The following is a 22,600-nucleotide window of genomic DNA, read 5'->3' on the forward strand; positions in this document are numbered from 1 at the left end:
TTGCTGTGCAAAGACTAGTCATTTTAATATATTTAAAACTGCAAACACAAAAAATGCATCCCAAGGCATGCTAAACAGAAACAGAGTCAGGTTACCAGAAGTCATGAAAATAGCAGTTGTTTGTTAATTTAGTAGCAAGGGCCTGTGGTTAACTGCAGGATTTTTGAGGAACCCTCATTATTAGCATTTACCCTTCTCTTTCAGGAGTACTGAATCCTGCAGTTCTACAACAGTAAATATTTTGTGGAATTTTCCTTGTAATTCAGAAGGTGAGAGCTAGAGTATTTCTGGCATTGGTAGAAGTTAGGAAAATTGCTAGCATAACCCTGGAAGTGAATTATTGAAGTGACAGGAGACAGCCTGGCTGCTCTGCTTTCCCTTCCAGCCCCCCCTTCTTTACCTCCCATCAAAAAGGAGCAGTCATCCCCCAGTGTGGGTTTCAGGATAAGCCTCTTCAGGTTGTGTCAAATAGCAGAAGACTTGGCATTGATTCCTCTGTGGAAAGGAACAAATAGTTCACCTACTGCTGCTCCTGGTTTTTTCAGAGAGAGAGAGAGAGAGAGAGGGGATTGCTGGCTGGAATTCATGGGATTAAGCCATTAGCCCTGCTCAGCTCTGTTTTACCTAAAATGTCCTTAGGCCAGCCTGCTTTACCAACTGGAAAACACTGGAGTGAATAGCTGTTAAATTGAGCTTGAATATCACTATATGATGCTATTTATTCTACCCATGCTGGGATTCTTCCTAATTCTTTTACTAAATTTCTCTGGCCTTTTTGAGTTACATGTGCAGTGAATTTAGGCAAATTAAACTGTCAACTATAATTCAAAGAATAGTTTAATTTTAGTGTCTGTTGTTACTTTGCCACACCACCTCGCTTTAGGCTTAATAGTTAAATAACAGGTTATGCTGTGCATTCAGAAGGGGGTTTAGAGAACCTGAGTTAGGCTTCTGTCCTGAATTTTCTTCTGTGGGATGCTTTCCCCATCCACTGATGATGCATGAAAAGACTATGAAAACTTATTGTGATACCCTTTTATATTTTTACACTTAATCTAGACAAATATGCTTTTCATAGAGGAGAGGATTTTTGTATGTAATTTAGCTTTCCAAAATAAGCAGAAGGGATTGATATCTAATATAAGAGATATTTGTGAAATAGCTGGAAAACAATTCAAGAGTACTTAGCTACATTGTAGCTGTGTCAAGGAACTTGGTTATATTGTGTGACCTTATAATTAGTCAAAAAGTTATTGGTATAGTTTCTTTAAGATTTGCATCTGGAACTACAAATAATAAATGCAAATGGAAGGAACGAGACATAATGCTGACCCAGATAAGTATCTGTTAAACATGGCTATTATAACACATAATATACATTATTTTTAATGTAGAATATGCTGAGCTGGAAGGGACCCACTGGGATCATAGAGTCCAACTCCTGGCCCTACCCAGGACACCCCAAGAATTACACCATGTGCCCGAGAGTGTTGTAATTCTTACCTTTAATCCTTCAGTGTGTGGGGGGGAATAGAAGGCAAAAACCCCAATATACAGTGGTGTGGGAGTTTTGTTTGTTTTTTTTTTATTTGTTGGTTTCTTTAAATGTAATCTGTTTTTATTGCTTCCTTTTCTTACATAGCTGTAATACACAATTGATGAGAAAGTGGTTGGTTTGTAGCAAAATAAGTTTTCATTTTATGGAATGCTCGTCACTACCAGTAGTATTCTGTGTCTGGCCTTGTTTCCTTAGAAAGTAGCAGATGATAGTCTGGGCAGAAAACTGAGTCAATTTAGCCAATATGAAGAGTAGGTAGAGAGTCTGAAAAATAAAATAATTGTGGGTAAGAAACTTTTCTGCTGTTATTACAGTTATTGTTAGTGGGTTTCTTTTGTGTCTGTTTTGTTTTATTGTCTTCCAGGACAGAACAAGGAACTACATTCCTTGGGCTTTTTCTGGTATTTTATTGATCATTACCAAAAATTATGTGTTCTGAATTGAGTTTTTGACAGCGCAGGATATGAGCACATCAGAAATAGGAAGTAATCATGAGAGTTGTTTAGAGCTGAGCACAAGCAGTTGTGTGAGAAAGCCCAAACGTGTATTTTTAATGTGCAGAATCACATCTTTTGAGCACCTCCAAGTATTTAGCGAGATAATGTTTAATAGTAGAACATTCCTGGAACATGTCTTTGGTGTTGAACATGGTCATTAAGGTATTTCTTGCAACGGTTCTCTCTTGTTATATTTTGCTTTGAATAATAAATTACTATACCAGGTGGTTGAAATGGGACAGTACTTGCCAAATCTGCATGAGCAATTTCATAACAGAAGCCAAGTGGAAAATGTTTTCAGTCTTTAACTGCCCTTGCTGAAATCTAGACTTCTGTCTCTTTCTGTCAGGCTTGTCAATAGATTTTATACAAGAATTAACAGATTTTGCACATCAGTTAGTCTGATTATTGCTTCTGGCAATAAAATGTTTGCGTAGTTGCCTTGATGCTCTTATGTCACTCCTGACTGATCCAGAGGACCAACTTCCATCCCTCAGGCTTTCTCCTGTTGTCTATGAATAAAATTGTGTTTGATATCAGAAACCCTTAAAGCGAAATATAATTTTGCCACTAATATTTCAATCTCACATAGCAGCCTAGAAATACATGGAATCGGTAGATTAATAAATATTTATTCTTTGTTTTCAGATAAATTGGCTTTAGAGCATCTACAGATTAAATAAAGCTCAACTTTTGATTCAAGGTTGGCTGGACTGAAAATTTCAAAGTCTTGAAGATGGAAAGTTTTATTCTCTGCTCTCTGTTTTGAGTGTCAGAGAAGCCACCGAATAAAACTGAATTATGGTAAAAGTTGAGTGAGCAGAAAACCAAGGATGAGAAAGGAATGAAAAACAGGAATGGAAGATATAATTCACTGTATTATTTGTTGCCTATTGTCACATCCAACTGCAGAAGCAAACTAGACTTATATAATTAAGGAGTTGGCTTAGTACCAACTCACATAACAGTAGGAGCATGATAGGTGTGGCACAATAAAGGACAAGTAATTATTAAATCTGTGGAAAAATTAAGAACCATGTCCTGTTAAGCAAGGTCTTTATTAAGACTGTACAGTAGATAAAATCAAAAATTAATAAATTAGCATATCTGGCTAGATATTAGTATCTGTCACCTCTTGCTTATTTCCCAACCTATTTCGAGTGTTTCTGCATAATTCTGGACTGAAGGGTGCTTGATAGGTGCAAGAGAGAGATGCTACCTCTTTTTCTTATTCCAGACGGATGTACTGGATGTCAGCTGTGTGCACGGTGCAGGGAATGTGGCCTGTGCCTTGGGGAGTTTATAATCTGAATATGGGAAGTTGGATCACCCTGTGGAGGAAAGTGAATTTCATCTGGGCTGAGGTTATATTTAGAATGGGAAGCCTCTCTCAGTCTAGTGTGTCTCTTCTCTTGAATGTCAACTGGATACTTGTACAGAAGACTAAAAATGAATTGTGAACATGACAACTGTTATATCTTGCATTACTCACAGCAGGCAGGTTTGCTTTTGGTATTTTCATGGATTTTCTTTCCCTTTGCTCATCTGTGTGTTTAATTTGTTGTTTCTTTTTATTTTGTTTTGTTGCTGTTCATTACAATGGCTGTAGAATCGTAGAATCATTTAGGTTGGAAAAGACCTCTAAGAACATCGAGTCTAATCATTAATCTAGTGCTGCCAGCTCCATCACTAAACCATGTCCCTAAGTCCCACAGCTGCATGTTCTCTTTTTTAGTACCTCCAGGGATGGTGACTCTATCACATCCCTGGGCAGACTATTTCAATGCTTGATAACCCTTTCCATGGAAAAACATTTCCTAGTATCCAATCTAAACCTCTCCTGGTGCAACTTGAGGCCATTTTCTCTCATCCTGTCGCTTTTTACTTGTGAGGAGAGGCCAACCTGGCTACAACCTCCTTTCAGGTAGTTGTAGAGAGCAATGAGGTCTCTGCTGAGTCTCCTTTTTTCCAGGCTAAACAATCCCAGCTCCCTTGGCTGCTTCTCCTAATACTTGTGCTCCAGATCCTTCCCCAGCTTTGCTGCCCTTCTCTGGATGTGTTCCAGCACCTCAATGTCTTTCTTGTAGTGAGGGACTCAAAACTGAACACAGGATTTGAGGTGCAGCCTCACCAGTGCCAAGTACAGGGGGACAATCCCTGCCCTGGTCCTGCTGGCCATACTATTCCTGATACAGGCCAGGATGCCATTGGCCTTCTTGGCCACCTTGAGCACACCCTGGCTCATGTTCAGCTGCTGTTGACCAGCATCCCCAGGTCCTTTTCCACAGGGCCGTTTTCCAGCTGCCCTTCCCCCAGCCTGTAGCACTGCAGGGGGATGTTGTGACCTAAGTGCAGGACAGAGCACTTTGCCTTGTTGAACCTCAGACCACTGGCCTCAGGCCATCTATCCAGCCTGTCCAGATCCCTCTGTAGAGCCTTCCCACCCTCCAGCAGATTAACACTCCCACCCAACTTGGTGTCATCTGCAAACTGACTGACAGTGCCCTCGTTCTCCTCATCTACATCACTGATAAAGACATTAAACAGGACTGAGCCCTGGGGAACACACTTGTGACCGGTCACCAGCTGGATGTAATTCCATTCACTGCCACTCTCTGGGCCTGACCATCCAGCCAGTTTTTTACCCAGCAAAGGGTGCATCTGACCAAGCCATGAGCAGCGAGTTTCTCCAGGAGAATGCTGTGGGAAATGGTGTCAAAGGCTTTACTAAAGTCTGGGTAGGCACATTCACAGCCTTTCCCTCATCCACTAAATGTGTCACACTGTCACAAGAGAAGATCAGCTCCATGACCTCCCCTGGCACCAAGGTCAGACTGACAGGCCTGTAATTTCCTGGATCCTCATTCTGGCCCTTATTATAGATGGGGGTTACATTTGCTGTCTTCCAGTCAACTGGGACCTCCCCAGTCACCCAGGACAGCTGGTAAATGATGGAAGATGGCTCTGTGAGCACTTCCACCAGCTCCCTCAGTACCCTTGGGTGAATCCCATCCAGCCACAGAGACTTGTGTGTGTCTAAGTGTGTAACAGGTTGCTGACATTTCTTCTTGCATTACATAGTTCTTGATTCTCCTCTGGTGGAACAGCTCTTCAGTTCCCACCCTGTGAACATCATTGCTCACTCTCCTAAGCAAATCAGAATGAAATATTCATGTTGGTCCAACATCATGCGTAAGTGATAAGTCATTATTGAGAATTGGCACATCTTCTGTCTGCAGATTCAGAAGGTAAACATTTTAGAAGAAAGATCAAAATGTTACCTATTAGCATTGGAGTTAATGGTGTTGGTTCTTTTTGTTCCCTTAACTTTTTGACCACTGGAAGCAACTTGAGAACCCTGCAAGACAAAAACTGAGTGTAAGCTCTGTTCAGCTATAAGTTCATGTACATACAGTACCTGCTTGTGTTGCAAATGCAAAAAAATTGTGTTTTGTTTTTTAAAAAAGCAAAAAAAAAAAGTCCACAAGACCCTCTAAGTACAGAGTTCTGACATTCTACCCACCGCAATTTTCTAGGAAATTAATTCTAAATAAATAAAATATAATAACATTGTTCCCAAACTGCTCCATCTGTTAATAATAATTCTATTCTTTGAACTTATGTAGTAAGATAAATCATATTGGTTTTTGTTACAGTGAAGCAGATTATTGGATGTTTTTGCAGCACTTTTAATGGTTTTGATGGATATGTGATATACTTGAAAAATGTAATTTGAAAAGATGCCAAGAGCTTCTCTTGATGGTGGAAGACAAAATAATTTGTAATTCTTTAAGAATCTGTAAAAACGTAGGACTTTGTTGTGGACTTGGGAATACTGGAAAAAAAAACAGTGTAGAGGAATAACTGACAATATTGATAATGCTGCAGGGGCCAATCCTCCAGCATAGCTAAAACGTGGAGGCTTAGATGAAATTAAGTACTGCTCTGATGGTAAATTGAGTATATGAAGAATATGTTAGTGCTGACTGTTAATGCAAGAATTGAATAAAACCTGAAAAAAGAAGTCATTAGTGGGGCTTGCTTTCAAATTCGTCTTGTTGAAAATGCAGTTTAAAAAATAGGTATTTCACTGACTGTTCACATTTGGGATATGCATAATAAAAATAACTGCTGGTAAAGCCAGTGGTACAATCTGTTGTGCTACGAAGAGATTAAGACTTGGCAATTCAGTTAAGTAGAGACATGGCTTCACGAAAGTCACTATATGTAGGTCATTGGTTTTTAGTGTGTTCAAAGGCTCTTTGTGCTTGAGGAGTGTGATCTGCATCTCATCCTAGAAGCTGTTTCTAAAGAAATGTTTTTTAACTTGGCTTTTACTGAACTTCAGGTTTTGGGGTTTTTTCTGTATGTGTGAAATGTAAAACTACTACTGTGCTCTCCTGTGTCTGGAAAACTGCGTCAGTTCTTCCATCATTTCATTGATGTTTTCCTGTTGTGATGGGTACTTTCTGTCCTGTGTATATACTATCACACTGCTGTTTCTTACTGGTTTCTACAGTTGTTTAAGAAAAAAAAATCACTAAAAATATCTTCTGAAGGTCTTTGGAACTTAAATCCATATTCCTGAGCTTCAGCTTCACTGATGAAATATTTCTAGCCATGATTTATTGATATTGCAGAAGATGTGGCATGAATGAAAGGAAGTAGAAGATTCTGTCAGTTGTGTGTCATGTTAAAAGCCCCTGAAAAGTACGTGTTAAATTTGGTTGACACAAGCTGTATCAACTTTACTTGCCTTTTTTTTTTGGCCTTTTTTTTAAAGTTTTTTTATGGTGTTGCAGCAATACTTTATTCCAGATGCTACTGTTAGATACAAGTCCAAGTACATATTTATGTAGTTCAGAAATGAGTTCATATTTTAATGTGCTTGAATTCTAATATTCAAGAATGTTAACTACTTAATATGTTGTTTACTGTTTACATTACTTAGGGAGATGCCTGAGCTTTCCTGTTTTCTAAATGTCTGGACATAGTTAACTAAAAAGTGGTTTGTATTTGTATTAATTTTGTTTTGTGTTTGTGTTTGGTTTTTTAGGTCCATTTTCCAGACACAGAGAGGGCAGAATGGCTCAACAAGGTAAGGGGTTAGACATTAGCATTGCTTCCAAATGGGAAGAGGCAGGAGGGAAATCTGAGATTAAAATAAAAGGCGAGGCAATAATCAGAGAACAGAATAGTTTTAACTTGATGTGCTCTTTATACACTTGAATTTTCTGGTTGTTGATCCCGTTAGTCACAAGAAAGATTAAATCCATTTTCGTGCTCTTGAAATTGTGAGTTTTGTAAATTATTTTAAGTAGCATTACAGTAATGACAGCTATAATTGTGCAGAATTCATAGCAGCTGTAAACACATTCTAATTTTCTACTTGTCTGGGATACTTTCCAGTTACTGTAGGTTCCTAACCTACAATCTAAAAATAAATGAAATTTGCAGTTCTGTTTTGTGTGTGTGATAATCTGAGATAAAGATCTATGTAGCTTGGGTTTTTTTAAATTGTCTGTCATTTAAAATATAGTAAGGAAAAATAAGCAATACAGACTTTTCAGATATGTCAGGGTTTTTAAATTTATAGACCTTGCGCATGTAGTTAAGAGCTGTGCTTATCACATTTTTCCTGTTCCTCTTTACATGCAAATAAACTTGAACCCTCTTTATCCTTCTGCTTAACATTCAGCATCAGTGCTGAATGCATATGAGTTTGTGGGATAAAAGAAGAAAATTCATAATATTGTTTTCCTCCTCTTCCAGTGCTTCAGATTTGTGCAAATGTATAAAATTTGCAAATTGAGAATTCCTAAAGGTTTCCTGCGTGTAAAAAGGAACCAGTTTTTTATGTCTGTAATGAAATCTATCAAAACCTCCTATGTTTAAAATTTATACAAAATTTCTTACATGTGCTTTAAAGAGTACTTTTTCCTTATGAGCGAAGTTGTGTTCCATGTAGGTGTTTTTTTTTCTCCTTAGACTGTAAAACAGATGTGGCCTTTTATTTGCCAATTCATCGAGAAACTCTTCCGAGAGACCATAGAACCAGCGGTGAGAGGAGCAAACAACCACCTCAGTACCTTCAGCTTCACCAAGATTGATATTGGTCATCAGGTCAGTGTCTGGTGAAGTTTTTCTGAGAGACCCTGTTGTACATACCATTTTCATGTAGCCTGTTCAAATCTGCACAGAAATATTTCCCACCCACTCCTAAATGTTAGGAAACCTGAAGTTAAGTTTCAGGTGTGATAGAGGGGAATTGTTTTTCTCTCTTCATGACTCTATTTCACATATATTACAGTTCATTATACTTTACTGCACCTTTTGTGTGTTGGGGTTTTTTAATTTTTTTTTTTTAATTGTAAATTCTTTTTCACAGTGCCTCTGTCCTGCCCTAGATATGACTTGTATCACAGACTGTAGCATTCCTTTTAAGTCATACTAGGGTTTAAATTAGCTCCCACACCTCTGTATCCTTCTGCAGCTGGACAGAGTTATCTTGGACATGACAAACAGCTATTCTTACTTTATATTGCAGCCTTCATTGAGTTGCATCCTGTGAGCTGCACAGCCCCAACACAGTGGGAATCTGACAGTAGTGAGAGTTTGATTTTACTTAAATTACTAAAAAGGTGTAAATAGAAATATGATGATTTTTCCAAAAAGGAAAAACTTAAAAGTGGGGTCACTGGTCATTCTCTCCTGCCTAGAGTTTGATGAATGTTCAAGGCTTGGAAATGTTTGATTTATATGTGTTGGTTCTATATGAGGAAGGGAGAGTGTGAACAAATGATTTAGAGAGAGAGCACAAAGTGGTTGACTCAACTTCTTGTGGGAATTACAGATTCTTTTCTATCCATTCTCACTAAATTCCACTTATGGCAACTACATTTTTGTGAATTAAATTTAGCTGCTTGTTTTAGTTGCCCAGAAAAGAACTCTTTGGGAGTATTAGACATACACTTGTACAGAGAAATTAGATGTTTATTGAGGGAATAGGGAAAGCTTGATATTAAACATTTTGTAAATCTTGAGATCTAGTAGTCTGGACCCAGGGTAATTGACAGAACAGTTGTGGTTAAGTGAATCCCAGCAAGATAATTTTTACCCTTGAAATAACTGTTTGAACTAAATTGATAGCTTTGCTTCACACCTTTTAACAATGCTTAACTTCAGGCATGAATGTTTCTATATTCACCTTTATTTCAAAGTTAAAAACTTAATATGCTATAATTCAGTAGAAGAATCCAACTTTTACTTGCTTCATTGTTTCAGCCTCTGCGGATAAATGGTGTAAAAGTCTACACTGAAAATGTGGACAAAAGGCAGATCATTTTGGACCTTCAAATCAGGTAAACTTTATTACCATATTACAATGGTGTCCAAGTTTTATAATATGTACTTTGTTTGATTTGTCAGTTATGTTGGCCTGAAAAGAGAAGAATTGCTTCATTACACAAATGTAGTTAGTTCTAATTGTGTATGATTGGAGGAAGGAACTGCATGCTGTAAATAGTATTTATCTGAGGGAAATGGAATATCAACTCAGTGTGACTGCATCATTAAAGTCACGTTGGTTAATAAAAAATACTTTTCAAAGATAAAGCACTATCTTTGATTTTTTTTTTCTAATGTATTAAAACTTTGCCATTAAATTTAGTCTAAAATTCAGGATACAAGATTTTTTGCTTTTTTTTACTTTTCTCAGTTACTTAGATTTTTTTTATAAACGCAGTATTAGAAAATATGAGAGCTACAGGAGTAGTTTTGCTCACATCACCAACCAAATAAATCTGTGTAATATAAAATGCCAGAATAACTGTTCTCCATTGCTTCAGGTTTCCTTGCCACTTCATCATGACCCCTTTTATATAGGTTCCTGAGTAGATCAGGATGAATCACTTTATTTTTTTAGGAAAAAGACAGCTATCCAAATCAGGGATTGGTGTTGCTGGACAAAATACAGTGGGCTTGACTCTTAAGAGCTTATTTCACTGGATGGATGTGCCTATAGGGATGTCCTAACCCTAATGGAGAAATTTTCTTCAGTTTTCTCTTTGCCACTTCTGACAGCAGCTGTGAGAACAGCCTCACCTCTTCAGATATAAGCCCTCAGGAAAACAACCTTGTCTGACTGCTGTGGACACAGTGCAAAGAAATTGTTTTTGAGAAGCTGTTTTTGAGACATTTGGGTGGCCAAGTCTTCCAAGACCATTTCTGCCCTTTAGAGCAGAATAATTCCCACAGGAGGACGGGGTAAATCTAGTGTTCCTTTTTTTATTTTTTTTTAACTCCTGCTCATCGTCATGAAGTAGAGGGCCAGTAGGTTTGTACAAAAATTTCAGGAATAATGTCCTTTTACCTAGACCTGTCTCATTACATTACATTGCAGCCTACTTAAAGAAGTGGTAAACAGCTGCAGTAGAATCCAATCTAAAAGACTGAAACAAGTTCCTTGAAGTGGTTTAAATAACAATAATAGTGCTGAGCCCATTTAGCCCAACAACCTGTCCCTGCTGCTGGCTGCATAGGCTTCCAGGAAGAAAATGGAAACGAGCTATAGAGTGACTGTTGTAGCTTCCAGGAATTAAGGCTTAGACAAAACCATCATCAAAGGAAGTCCTGTTTCATATTTAAACCTTCTCCTTGACGCCTCGTTTGGAAAGGGCTCTTTTTCAAAGGATTTACTATGCAAGTTTAAGACAGAGAGCACCACAGTATCAGTTGTTACTCTTTGATGTTTGGGGTTTTTTAATATTTTATGTATCCTCTGATGGTCCATTACTTGGATTGTTTCAGTAGTAACAGGAAGAATAAGTGTCTCTGTAACAAGTGTTCTTGGCACAGAGTTATGTACAGATACCAACACTGAACTGTGTCTTAGGGAATCAACTTCATTGCAGTTTTGCAAGATTATAAAGAACAGTCTCACTGCTGGAGAAAAGTCCATCCTTTGGAGTATTTATCCCTGTAGATTGTGATCTCCAGTTAAATAATTTTGTTATAATTTTAATTTATTTATTAGTTTAAAGTTAGGAGCTTTCTATAAACCCTTCATTCCCAAAATAGAGTTGAGAAGGAAAACAATCTCTAAGCATTCATTAGAATAGCTTTAGGAAGCCAAACTCTGTGGGGAGTGTGGCAGGGGAAGGAAGGAAAGATTTTATTTTATTTATATTTGAATTTTGGTTTTAAGTACATTAATTCTTTTAATAATTCCCTTTATCCTGCAGTTTCACTATTGTGGCTTCTTTTAGCTCTTTCTACTGTCAGTTTTTGTGGTGGGATATGTGCATTTGCTTTTGACCTTCCATACAGTACGTTTAAGTAGTTTGAAAGTGTCTCCAAAACACCTGTGGTTTTTTTTGCATCATCCTTGAGGGCTTTTTGTTTGTTTGTTTGTTTTCATTCTGCTTTTAATTTTAATTGCAAAAGGAGCGTGTTTTGGTTTAATTTTTATTGTTTCTGCAAGGATATTGAGTGCATTATGATCATTGCTTCAGAGTATTTTTCAGAACCTTTTGAAACAGATCCTGTTCATCACTCAGGATCCAATTAAGAACTTCACTCTTCTAAGCAGCTCAAATAACTAATCCACAAAGCACTCATTGGAAAATATATTTAAAGGTTCAATTTCAGGACAGTGTTTGCTAAGGGAACACTTTGGCTTTCTCTTACTGTGGAGTTTGTGTTAAAAAAATCACAGAATCACAGAGTCAATCAGGTTGGAAAAGACCTCTGAGATCATCAGGTCCAACCTATGACCCAACACCACCATGTCAACTAGACCACGGCACTGAGTGCCACATCCAGTCTTTCCTTAAACACCTCCAGGGATGGTGACTCCACCATCTCCCTGGGCAGCCCATTCCAATGTCTAATCATCCTTTCTGTGACAAAATTCCTCCTGATGTCCAACCTAAACCTCCCTTGAACCAGCTTGAGACTGTGTCCTCATATCCCATCACTGGTTGCCTGGAAGAAGAGACCAACCCCCACTTGGCTACACCCTCCTGTCAGGCAGTTGAGAGATCAATAAGATCTCCCCTCAGCCCCAGCTCCTTCAGCTGCTCCTCAAAGGACTTGTACTCCAGACCCTTCACCAGCTTCTCTGCCCTTCTCTGGACCCGCTCCGGCACCTTCCTGAACTGAGGGGCCCAGAACTGGACTCAAGGTGTGGCCTCACAGCACCAAGTACAGGGGAGGAATAATTGTCAAAACTCATGTTACAATTGAAAAGTCTAATTCTTGGTGACAAAAATGAGCAAGGCAAATAATTTTAACTACTTGAGCAAATGAAGATCAAGTCTAAATAAAATGTCGATTTGCTAAAGTGCATGAATGTAGTAAATACTTGGGGAAGGTTAAAGGTTATCTTGTTTTCTGTTGACCCATACACTCTGTAAAATTAAATGTAACTGTAGTAAAGAAAGTGAAAAAAGATTGAGAGATTGAAGAAATGGTTGTTAATAGCTTATTACTGAGCTTCTTCACCTTCTCATGACACAAAAAAATCAAGGCACTAAAACAGTTTTATGCTGTGGATTTAAACACATGGAAATATTTTTTTTCCTGTGGCATACTTGAATAGAGAAACTCACTACCATTGTACTGACAGAAGACAGATGTAAAAATAGGGTCTATCTAAAGACCTTCTAAAAATAGTTATTTAAGATAGTCCACTGTACAGAATCACATCATTGTAATATAGGAAATAATTTTGTCCTATTCATTGCTTTTTGGTGTTTTTTTAACTTTTTTTTTCTTTTTTTTTTCTCTTCTGTGTATCTTCCATGGGCTACAATGACCAGATGCACTGTACTGTGCTTCTGGTTTGATTCAGTACAGCTGCTGTTATATTTCTATGAGAGTGTCCTCATTAAACTGTAATCTGTCTCAATGATCTGTACCTTAATAGGGGTCATAAATATTTCTGGAATATTAGGATCTGAATGTACAGAATTTGCTTACTAAAGGAACCTTCAAGTTGTATGTTATATTAAAGTGGAATCGACAGTTCATGAACCCGGCCAAGTATCTTAGGGGATAAAACCATGTTTAGTTTTATTATAAGGTTAAAAGTTGTTGACTTATTACTCTCAAATGCAGTTTGTTACTATTTTTACTTCAATTTGTCATCATGTTGTTATGGATTTTCAAACGAGCTTCCCAGTCTTCATAACACAAATAGTTCTGATGCTACAGAGTGTAGAGATTGAGGTTTCAGTTGCAGGTTTTAGTTGACCTTGCTTCTCCATGTCATGTTGTTATGCAATTATACATATTTATGTGGGAGTGTATTTATATATATCTTTACTATCTCTATATATAGTTAGATGGGTTAAAAATAGAAATTACATCGCTTTAAATGGTGTATTAAAAATTATATACCTATTTTTAAACTGTACAGTCACATTACATTCTTTCCAAGGAAAGCAACTGTCAGCTTCCTTTGACATAGACCCCATCATGTTGTTGTCTTCCAGTTCCCCAAACTGGTCATTGAACAAAAAAGATTTTGCATAGTGTTATCTTCTGAATAGTCAAAAATAAGTTTTTAGAAGAAAATCTTGGTGCTATTACTTATTTTTGTTTAAGGGATTGATAAGATCTGTATTTGTTGAAATCCCACAAGACAGCACAACCACACACAAAGCAGAGGAGGCTACAGGTGATTTGAATAATGGATATTCAAAATGCAGCAACTCTCACCTTTGTTTTCTTCTGATAGTTCCTCCTGGCCATCAGTTGTGAGCGGGAGGGAGTGGGAGTCCTGCTGTACTGCTTTTACTGTGAGAGTAGTTGATGTTGTCTTGACTTGATCCTAAAATGGCCCATGGGAAGAGAAACTCCATTTTGTTCACAATCCCCCAGACATTTTTGTAATAAGGTTCCATCATCCTCCTAAACACGACTGAATAGTGTATCACTTTATAGGCTGGGCCTGAGGAACCTCATGTGCAGAAACCTGGGCTCTGCTGCAGAATCTGGAACAGGATGCCCTGTAGAAGAAACAACTTCCCCCTCCTTCCAGCAGTGTCTGCCTTAGTTTCAGCTGCCTTATCTCCATCCCACTTGGTTCCTTCTTCCATTTTGTTTAACTGGGCAGTCTGTTCAGAAAGCTTTTCAGATTTTATTTGTCCTTCTGTTATGACCTGTATCTGCTTAGCTAGTCTGGTCATCCAGCTTATCTCTCCCTAACTGTAGCATGGTATTCAATCTGTTGGGTTTTGGTTTAGTTCTCATCCTGTAGAATCATTGACCAGTTCCCTTGCTAAATCAGTCTCAAGCTTTCTTCCTGAATTCCTTGTTGAGTCTCAGAATTTGTTTGTTTTCAGAACCAATGTGTCTCACAGCATCAGCGGTTCTTGGAAAAAAATTGCTCAGTTCTGCTTCTATATGCTTGACCTGTATGGAGCTTCAGGAAAAGCAGCTAAAAATCCAAGCCTGAGCTGTGTGCAAATAATCTTGTAGCCTTATAGCATGATCAAAGATGGGACTTCCTTTTTACCATCTTCTACAAATCTGAGATACAGGGCAGCATCTGCAAAATGTCAGTCACTTGACCTTTCATGCCCAAAAATGGGATGCAAGAACTGTTCAAGGAAAACCTTGCATTGTTTTTAATGTATTATTCTCTAATTTGCTTCCTGCCTTCTCTCCCTTCAGAAAGGACTCAATTTTCTTTTGCTTAAAACTTGCTTAAAGGATCATTCAGCTCAGCATTCCCAGCTTACTGAAATTCTAAATATGCCTGGATTTGCAAGTCTATGAATATTTCAGACAACTTTCATTTTCAGCATAACCACCATCTCTGTCTAGTGCTTCTCATGATTATATTGGATGAGAGTAGATTTGGGTACATGCACTATCAATGATATCTATGGAGAGTTTTCCTGAAATGGAGCAGGAATTCTGTGTCCATTATTTCCCAAGACTAAGGCCACTTGTGTGTTTTCTCTTATGCATTCTTCTGGAGATGATAACTTACCTCGGTATTCATTGGAGTGGTTTTGATGACAGTGATGACACTTTGAAGGGGTTTTTTTACAAACTTGACTTTGTTCTATGTTCTAATGTTTCAACATGCATTTTTTGTGCATAGACCAAGATAAAAAATATGTTGTCATGACAGTGCAAAACAGAACTAACAGTTATTTTAGTCCATAAAAGTGAAAGGTATGCTTTCTTTTTTGGTTTAGTTTTGTTGGAAACTGTGAAATTGATTTGGAGATCAAGAGATACTTCTGCAGAGCTGGTGTGAAAAGTATACAGGTAAACTTCAATTTTTTTAATTTTGATTTTGATATCACTGAATCATTACTTTCTGATTAAATAATTTCTAAGAAAGAATGAGTAATTGTGTAGTTTTGTTGCTTACTGCTTTTTTCTCAATTGAATAATATTGATATTGCATACTAATTTCAGTAACACAACTTGGGGAAAGGATACATTTTTCTAAGATGTAGAATGATTTTAAATATGTGACCTTTTATAGAGGAAAAACTGGAGATAATTTCACATCAAGCCAATATTCATGTGATGTGTCAGTTCATAAAGGGACCATGGAGCTTAAAATTTTTTATTTTATTTAATATTTCAGTATTAGATGAAATTATTAATTTAGGTACTATTACTATTAGTAGCCTTGCCTTCTGACATTGTTTCTGAAATTTTCTTAGCTTTCTAGTAACAGATCTCTCTCTAATGAGGAAAATTAGTTTGCTCTTTTACATGTGTGTGTCTTGACATACCTATGACCATTTACCTGCTTTTGTTCTATTACCTGTGGATGCTATTTCCTGTTTCTTTTGGCATGTTTGTCTACATCAAGCTTTATGAATAATCTACTTCACAGTTTTAGTGAAATTACCACTAACATGACACAGCACCACAGAGATGGATGTAATGAATTTGTAAGCCCAACTGTTAAGTGCTTGTGTGAAGATTTTTGGTTTGGATGACATGTAAAGCTGTACACATATATAATTCATCCATAAGCAAGAATTTAATTAAAAGTGTGAGCATTTTCAGCAAGTAAATTTTACTTGAAACTTGAACTAAAGTCAGTTCCATTGTCTTTTTTTCCTCTTCCACAGATCCATGGCACCATGAGGGTTATCCTGGAACCACTAATTGGAGACATGCCCCTAATTGGAGCACTATCCCTTTTTTTCCTTAGGAAACCTGTAAGTACTTTTACCTCTCTTTCCACTCTCTTTAGAGTGCTGATGACAGTAGTCAGAAGATGACAGAGCAAGAATTGAGCAGCAAAAAGAAAGAACTTGGGAAATTGCTACCATTTGGTTAAACTTTCCTTGATAAATACTGGAAAATTTTATTAATACTAGAAAAAAACAAGATGGGTTATAATTACCTTGGAATTTGGAGGTGTGTTTCGTCAAAGCTGTCAAACTTTTCTTACAAGTCTTTTGGATAAGGAAAGATCGATATCAATACAACATCTAGATTTGTTATTAAAAAAGCTTTTGTTACTCTTCTTATGACAGTCTGCAGGTAGGCATGGTCTAAGTTAAGACTCACAAAATCTGTGCAAAATTGTTTTGAAAACCATGCTGGTGTTAGCACAGATTACATTTAGAATGGGTTTTTTGAAATTACCCACCTACTTTAAAGTTTTTGTCCTAGATAGCAGGGGGGCAACTTCCATTACATTTACCAATGATCCAAGTATGAGGATGGATAAAGCACTTAGTGGGATGGAATTGGAATTTAAAAGTTCAGAAGTTGAAAGGATTCAGAAGTTGAAAGGAGAGAAAATGTCACATAATTCAGCTGAAATATGTGCTAGGGCAAAGGGCACATTTGGGCAGCAATAATAATGAAACAAAAGTGAGCCAACAAGGTCTTGCTGGTGTGGAAATGATACAACCAGATTGGAAGATGTAAACAAGGGGACAACCCACAAATGCTTTCAGTTTTAGGCAGAGCACTTCAACAAATCTTGTTTTATAAAAATACAAAGGAGAAAATAATACAAATTGCACACTTGCTGGTGGAAAATTCTTTGATGTTGTAGCTGTGTCTATGGCAGTTTCAGCAATTTCAAGTTTGATACTGCTTGTAATAAGTATTGATAAGAGAGCTGAATAGAAAATGTGAACATCGTGGAAATTCTTATGCTAAAGAAATTAATTGTTTCCATCTCTTGGAAGTATATTTTCCATTGGATGCTTTTGTTTCTTGGGTATGTCCTAATTAAACATTGAGATGTATGATGTCAAGATTTAACAGTTTCAGACTTGTAGGTCATACATTACAAGTATATGGGTTTAGACACTTTAAAGCATCTCAAATTGATCATCTTGGTTCCTCGGTAGTCTGCAACTCTGAAAAGTTCATTTACTTTTCAAGGTTTGGGGGGGTGGGAGTGAATTTTTTACTTCAACAGCTTTAGAAGGTATGTTGTTAATTTCTTGAAGGAAATCACATTCTTGAAACACAGTTCTTTTGAACAAATGTTCTATGATAAATGTTTTGGTAACCTGTTGGAAAGGTAGGTTTGTATGGGTGTTTATGTACAGCCTAGGAAAAACTAGTGGTATCACTTATGTCATTTATGTGGCTTGTTTCATCAGTCTAGAGAAACCATGTGTGCTTGGGTAGAGGGAATGTAGACTTAAATATAAGTAAAGTATGCAAGAATTTGGAAATATTTTGTGGCTAATTTAGTGAGATTTTTTGTAGAAGTGAATCAGTTCATGCAAAGCTGATAAAACGTCCATGCTCTTATTTGGAAATAATTGGGGAAGTACATTGGGATGAACTGAATTTGGATTTCCACACATTTCTTTTAAGTGAGTCTAAACATTAGGAGATGTCTCATTTTTACCCTCTGGCTGAGCAGTGTGAGTGTAGGGCATCTGTTACTGTTCATGTTTATACTACAAACTAAGCATGGCCCTGACAAGGATTGAATGCTACCTTATGCTGGTTTGCACTAGATGATTGTTAATGTTCTCTCTGATGTTATTTTGCTATTTAGTGCTCTCCTAAACAATTTCCAGACACAGTACAGTGCCCAGCTCATTGCAGGGACAATCCAATAAACAATTTAAATGCAAACATTCTGTTTTAGAGGAGCGGGGGGAAGAGTTTAGCTTTGTGGACAGAGGCTTGCTTTTTTTCTTTTTCCCTATGGGAACAACCTTTTTTTCATATTCTAGATGTGGTTTGTGTTGTCTCTGTCAGTTCTGTTTTGTATTCACTGGGAAGGTGAATACAGTGCACGGTCCTTCTGCAGAAGCCATTCTGACACTCAGTGCTGGAGCCATGTCTGGACCACTTCCTTGGGGTACCTCCTGCAGCTACTCCTGCTTTGGTGCTTTCTGGGGGAGAATTAGGAAAGCTGGCAGTGGATAGGGAGGGATGGATCAGCAGCAGGCATGTTTGTAAGCAGCTCCTGACACTTCTCTGCCCGTCAGCATTGTGCTCTGGCAGCATGTATCCAAACCTTACACTTCTGGTACTCCCAGAGACCTCTCCAGCAGGTTTTAGCTCAGCACTGTGCCCAGTCCTTTCTCTCCCTGATGCTAAGTGCTGTGCATCTGCAGAGTGCTTAATTAGGACAACTAGCACCTGAGTTAATAAACTGAAAATATATCAGATGAAACACATCTCATCTGTGGTCAGTTTCTGAACTTTGGGAAATACTTTGTCCATGGTAATTTTGTCTTTATTGCTACTCCCATGACACTTTATTAGGGGTTTGGTTGACCTAGTGGGACAAAAAAGAATGGGAAGTAGACTGGAGAATCAGTTTGGGCTATTAAAAAGTCAAGCCCTCCCCAAAAGTATTCAGTTACAAAAATATTAAATGTATTTTTCACCCTCCTTTCGTTTAAAAACTAAGCTAGAGGTCAAGGTCCAAGCAAACATTAGGGTGAATGATTCAAAAGATAATTAAGTTATTCCATAATTTTGACAGTTATGCATGGCTGTTCAGCTTTTTCCAAGCAGACTTCTCTCCCCACTGCAACGTGTTTTCTTGGTGTTTATTTTTCTAACTTCGGTAGAAAAATGCAAAATAATGCTTATTATAGCAATACCCAAATTCTGCCCTCTTACTACAGAGCAAGTGGCTACAGCCAAGGAAAGCTTTTCTTAAATATTTTTGTTAGAAGAGAAGAGGAATGAGTTGGCAGCTAGCACTAGATTTTGTTCTCATATTTTCCAGTCTAAAGTAACTGGCAACAATTCCTCTTGCTCTGTATCATCTGTTTGCTGGCCTTAATGACTATATAAGGCAACATGGCCTAAATTAATAGTTCTGAGCATACTTGTTTAATGAGTTTACCACTCTCATTTTTCTGAGTAATGCGTGGGTTTTGATGCTTCAAGAGTTCTTACACTGTATGAAACTTTTTATATACTGTATTTTGTTGTTATTGTGAAAAGGGTACTACAAGTTTCATCAGCTTCATATGTCCAAATATGTAGGAGATTTCAAGGGAAAGAAATATGTGCATTCTAATGTTTGAAGTAGTCTTTTAAATCTGAGTGTCAATGCTAGAGAGAGGGTAGCACTGTGGAAGTAGTCAGGATTTGTAAGGTTGTTTACAGCCTTCTCCTTAGGTTAACATCATGTATATTGACCAGATATTTGGCTTCTCGAAGTTTCTGTTATCTTTTACTTTTAGGCCAAACCAGTACATAGTTACTTTGATTTTTGGTTCAGTTAGAGAAGTGTATATGGTTTATAGTTGTACTGCAAAGTGGTACTTTTCAAAAGCTTGTTCAGGGACATGTTCAGTATTGAAGGTGTGTCCTAACCCAACCTTTTTCTCTTAAAAAAACCCACCCTGCCCTCCCAACAAAATAAACACATGAAAATACTAATACTATTGTTCTAAAAAGAACAATGGCTGAAAAACAGGATGTCTTCCAGGAAAAGTGGGCAGCTTTTCCAAAGCTCTCTATTTTAGAATCACAGTTTTGCCTTCCCACTTGCTGACTTAAGCACTACTCTCCCTCTACTCACTTTACAGATTGGTTCTGTCCTGTAGTTTTGATTTATTTTAATATTGGTTTAGTTTCATTTAATATTGGCTGCCTTTGGAAAATTGGCTGGATGTGACTTTCAAAATTGTAAGTATTGATGAATGTTAGATTCAAAAGGAGTGCTTGCAGCAAGAATGAGTCCTAGTGAAATGGCTGGAAAAACTACTAAGTTGTTATTTAGAATGCAGAAGAATTTTGTTTTGGTTTGCTTTTAGTTGATCAAAAATGTCTTTACAACGTATGAGACTATGTTCAAAACTCTATAACCTCTTTTAAAGGAGTTTGTGAAACATCTGGATAAATGCTGATGTGCAGGTACTCTTATAATAAGATCTGATAAGAATTAGTCTTGTTGCTTATAAAGTGAGAGTGATTTGCACTGTTACTCAGCATACTTATCCTTTGCTATACCTTACATTTTTTTCAGTGATTGTAAATTTTCATAGCTTATGGGATGTTGTAAGGGCCAGCACAGTTGGTGCTTCCACAGTACCATATTCTTTTCTCCCTGTGCCCTCCTATTCAATGTTATTGTCTCTCCTAAACTAGTGTTGAAACTTTGCTCCTGAAGGAAGCTGGGTAAGGGACATAAGCTGGCAGGATATTAAACACAACAAGAATTGTCCAGTTTCCTGTCCTTCAGATGTATTTTAGCATCCTGAGCTGCCTCACTACAGAATCAGGAGATTGTCAAGACTGGTGTGAGGGTGTGAACCGAAATGCAGACTGGTAGAAAGGTAGAAAGTGGAGAGAATTGGCTTGAAATGAAGCTGTGAGGAGCTGACACTGGAGAACTGGTGCACTGGGCTTGTGTAAAGTCAGCTGGGATCCTTCTGGTCACTTCAACTCGAAACTTGTCTGCTCTGTCTCTTACCCCTCTGCTATGCATCTTACCTCTCTTATCTCACTTAAATCTTCACAGTTACAACTGAAAAGCTTATTAATGTTAAACACAGTTCCTGTGCAGAGATAACGCTGTGTTTTCTATAGCAGTGATGAAAGACTTTCTGTAGTATTGTGTAGTCAAACCTTATTTGAGAGGCTGAGTTTGTCATATATTTGGGGAGATATATATGGGGAGATATACTGGATAATGTTACTTATTAAATTATTGCAATAATGTTAGCAGTGAGCACTGTAATGGTAATGGGCTGTGCTCTGTTAACAGGCAAATTGTACCGTGTCTCTGCATGACCATTCACAAGTAACAGAAAAGGACATGTTAGTCCCCTCCTTGTAATAAATTTCTGAGAAGAATCACAACTTATCCCATGGAATTATATCATTGTGCCCTGTAGTAGAGCTTAATTTTTTCCTGCAGAAGTCTTATGCTTCCATAACTTGATTAGCAGGAAGTTGTTAATCAGCATTTTAAAATACTCCATGGCTTCTCTTCTGAGAGTTAGTAGTGCCTGTGGCAGCCAAATCAAGCCACAAGGTTGGAAGTGTTAGAAACTGCCTTTTCTGTGGCTGTGAACTTTATGGCCCTGTGTATTGTACATTCCAATACATATTTTTCCTTTTCTAAATGTTTCTAGGGTATTGAGAACACCCAATATGTTCAAAGCTCATCAGTTTTTAGCCTTTTCTTATGTGCTGCAGGGGTTTGTTTTTTTATTTTTTTTAAACTCTACTGCATTTATGTGTTGCATTAGTTCTCAGTACAGAGCCTTGGTAAGACATGAATTTCTTGGTTTTCAGGGAGGAAACATAATTTGTTTTTACTTCTCTGAGCAGGGGAAGAATTGAAAGAGCTTTGAGTAACAAGACACACATTCTACTTTGTCGGAAAGTGTAACTGGTGTCTGAAATCCCGCTCCAGGCCAGTGAGGTGGCTGGGAAGATTCTCTGCAAGGCTTAGCACCTCTCTCAGTTGCAATGTGTTGTGGAAAGACACTACATCATTTCTGGCTTCTGGCAGAATTTCACTTGGTGACAAATCCTGAACACAGTCTTTCCAGTGCCCTGTTTTTTTCTGCTGCAGAGAACCAGCTGGCATTCCCTGAATTTAGCTAAACTAAGAGAATCATGCATTGCTCAAAGTGGTGACAGAGAAGGAAATGATATCGTTTAGCTATTTTTTAAATATGCAAGTTTTTTATATTCAGTGCTTCATAAAAGATTCATCAGTCTTTTGCTTACTCCCTTTTTCTCTGTAGGGCTCTTCAGTTAGTTAGGGTGGTGATGTTGCTTTAACATGCCCTCAGGACCACAGGTTAGGAGGTCATCTTCTCCAGCAAGTCATGGCATGTGAATGCCCAAGATGTAGAATGAAAATCCTTGTTATTTGGTTGGACTGTGGCTAGAAGGGCTCCCTCCTGCACATCAAGCAATTCTGTAGATTTGCCTCTCTTTCTTCTCAGTCTACCATGGGTTCATCTGCTGCCACTGCTATTTCTATACTACTGCAGGTATATTTTTTTGTCTGAGTTATTGTTGACATGTGGAAAACTCTTATTTTCTTACATCACAAAAGGTGTATCTTATGCTGGTCTGATTATGTTTGAAAGCCAAG

The 22,600-nt window shown here is 37.7% G+C and overlaps 1 protein-coding gene across 3 annotated transcripts in view; it reads left to right on the forward strand.

Moving 5' to 3' along the window:
- Window positions 1-22,600, forward strand: part of ESYT2 (extended synaptotagmin 2) — an 80,194-nt gene that overhangs the window by 23,101 nt on the left and 34,493 nt on the right. For all 3 annotated transcript variants that reach the window (XM_027686860.1, XM_027686861.1, XM_027686862.1), the window contains exons 2-6: window positions 7,112-7,153; window positions 8,044-8,178; window positions 9,340-9,416; window positions 15,267-15,339; window positions 16,164-16,253. In XM_027686860.1, the coding sequence (XP_027542661.1) occupies window positions 7,112-7,153; window positions 8,044-8,178; window positions 9,340-9,416; window positions 15,267-15,339; window positions 16,164-16,253 (417 nt within the window). The remainder of the gene's footprint in view (window positions 1-7,111; window positions 7,154-8,043; window positions 8,179-9,339; window positions 9,417-15,266; window positions 15,340-16,163; window positions 16,254-22,600) is intronic.

Source organism: Neopelma chrysocephalum, unplaced genomic scaffold, assembly GCF_003984885.1.
Source record: "Neopelma chrysocephalum unplaced genomic scaffold, ASM398488v2 Primary Assembly neopelma1_72, whole genome shotgun sequence".
Taxonomy (NCBI): domain Eukaryota; kingdom Metazoa; phylum Chordata; class Aves; order Passeriformes; family Pipridae; genus Neopelma; species Neopelma chrysocephalum.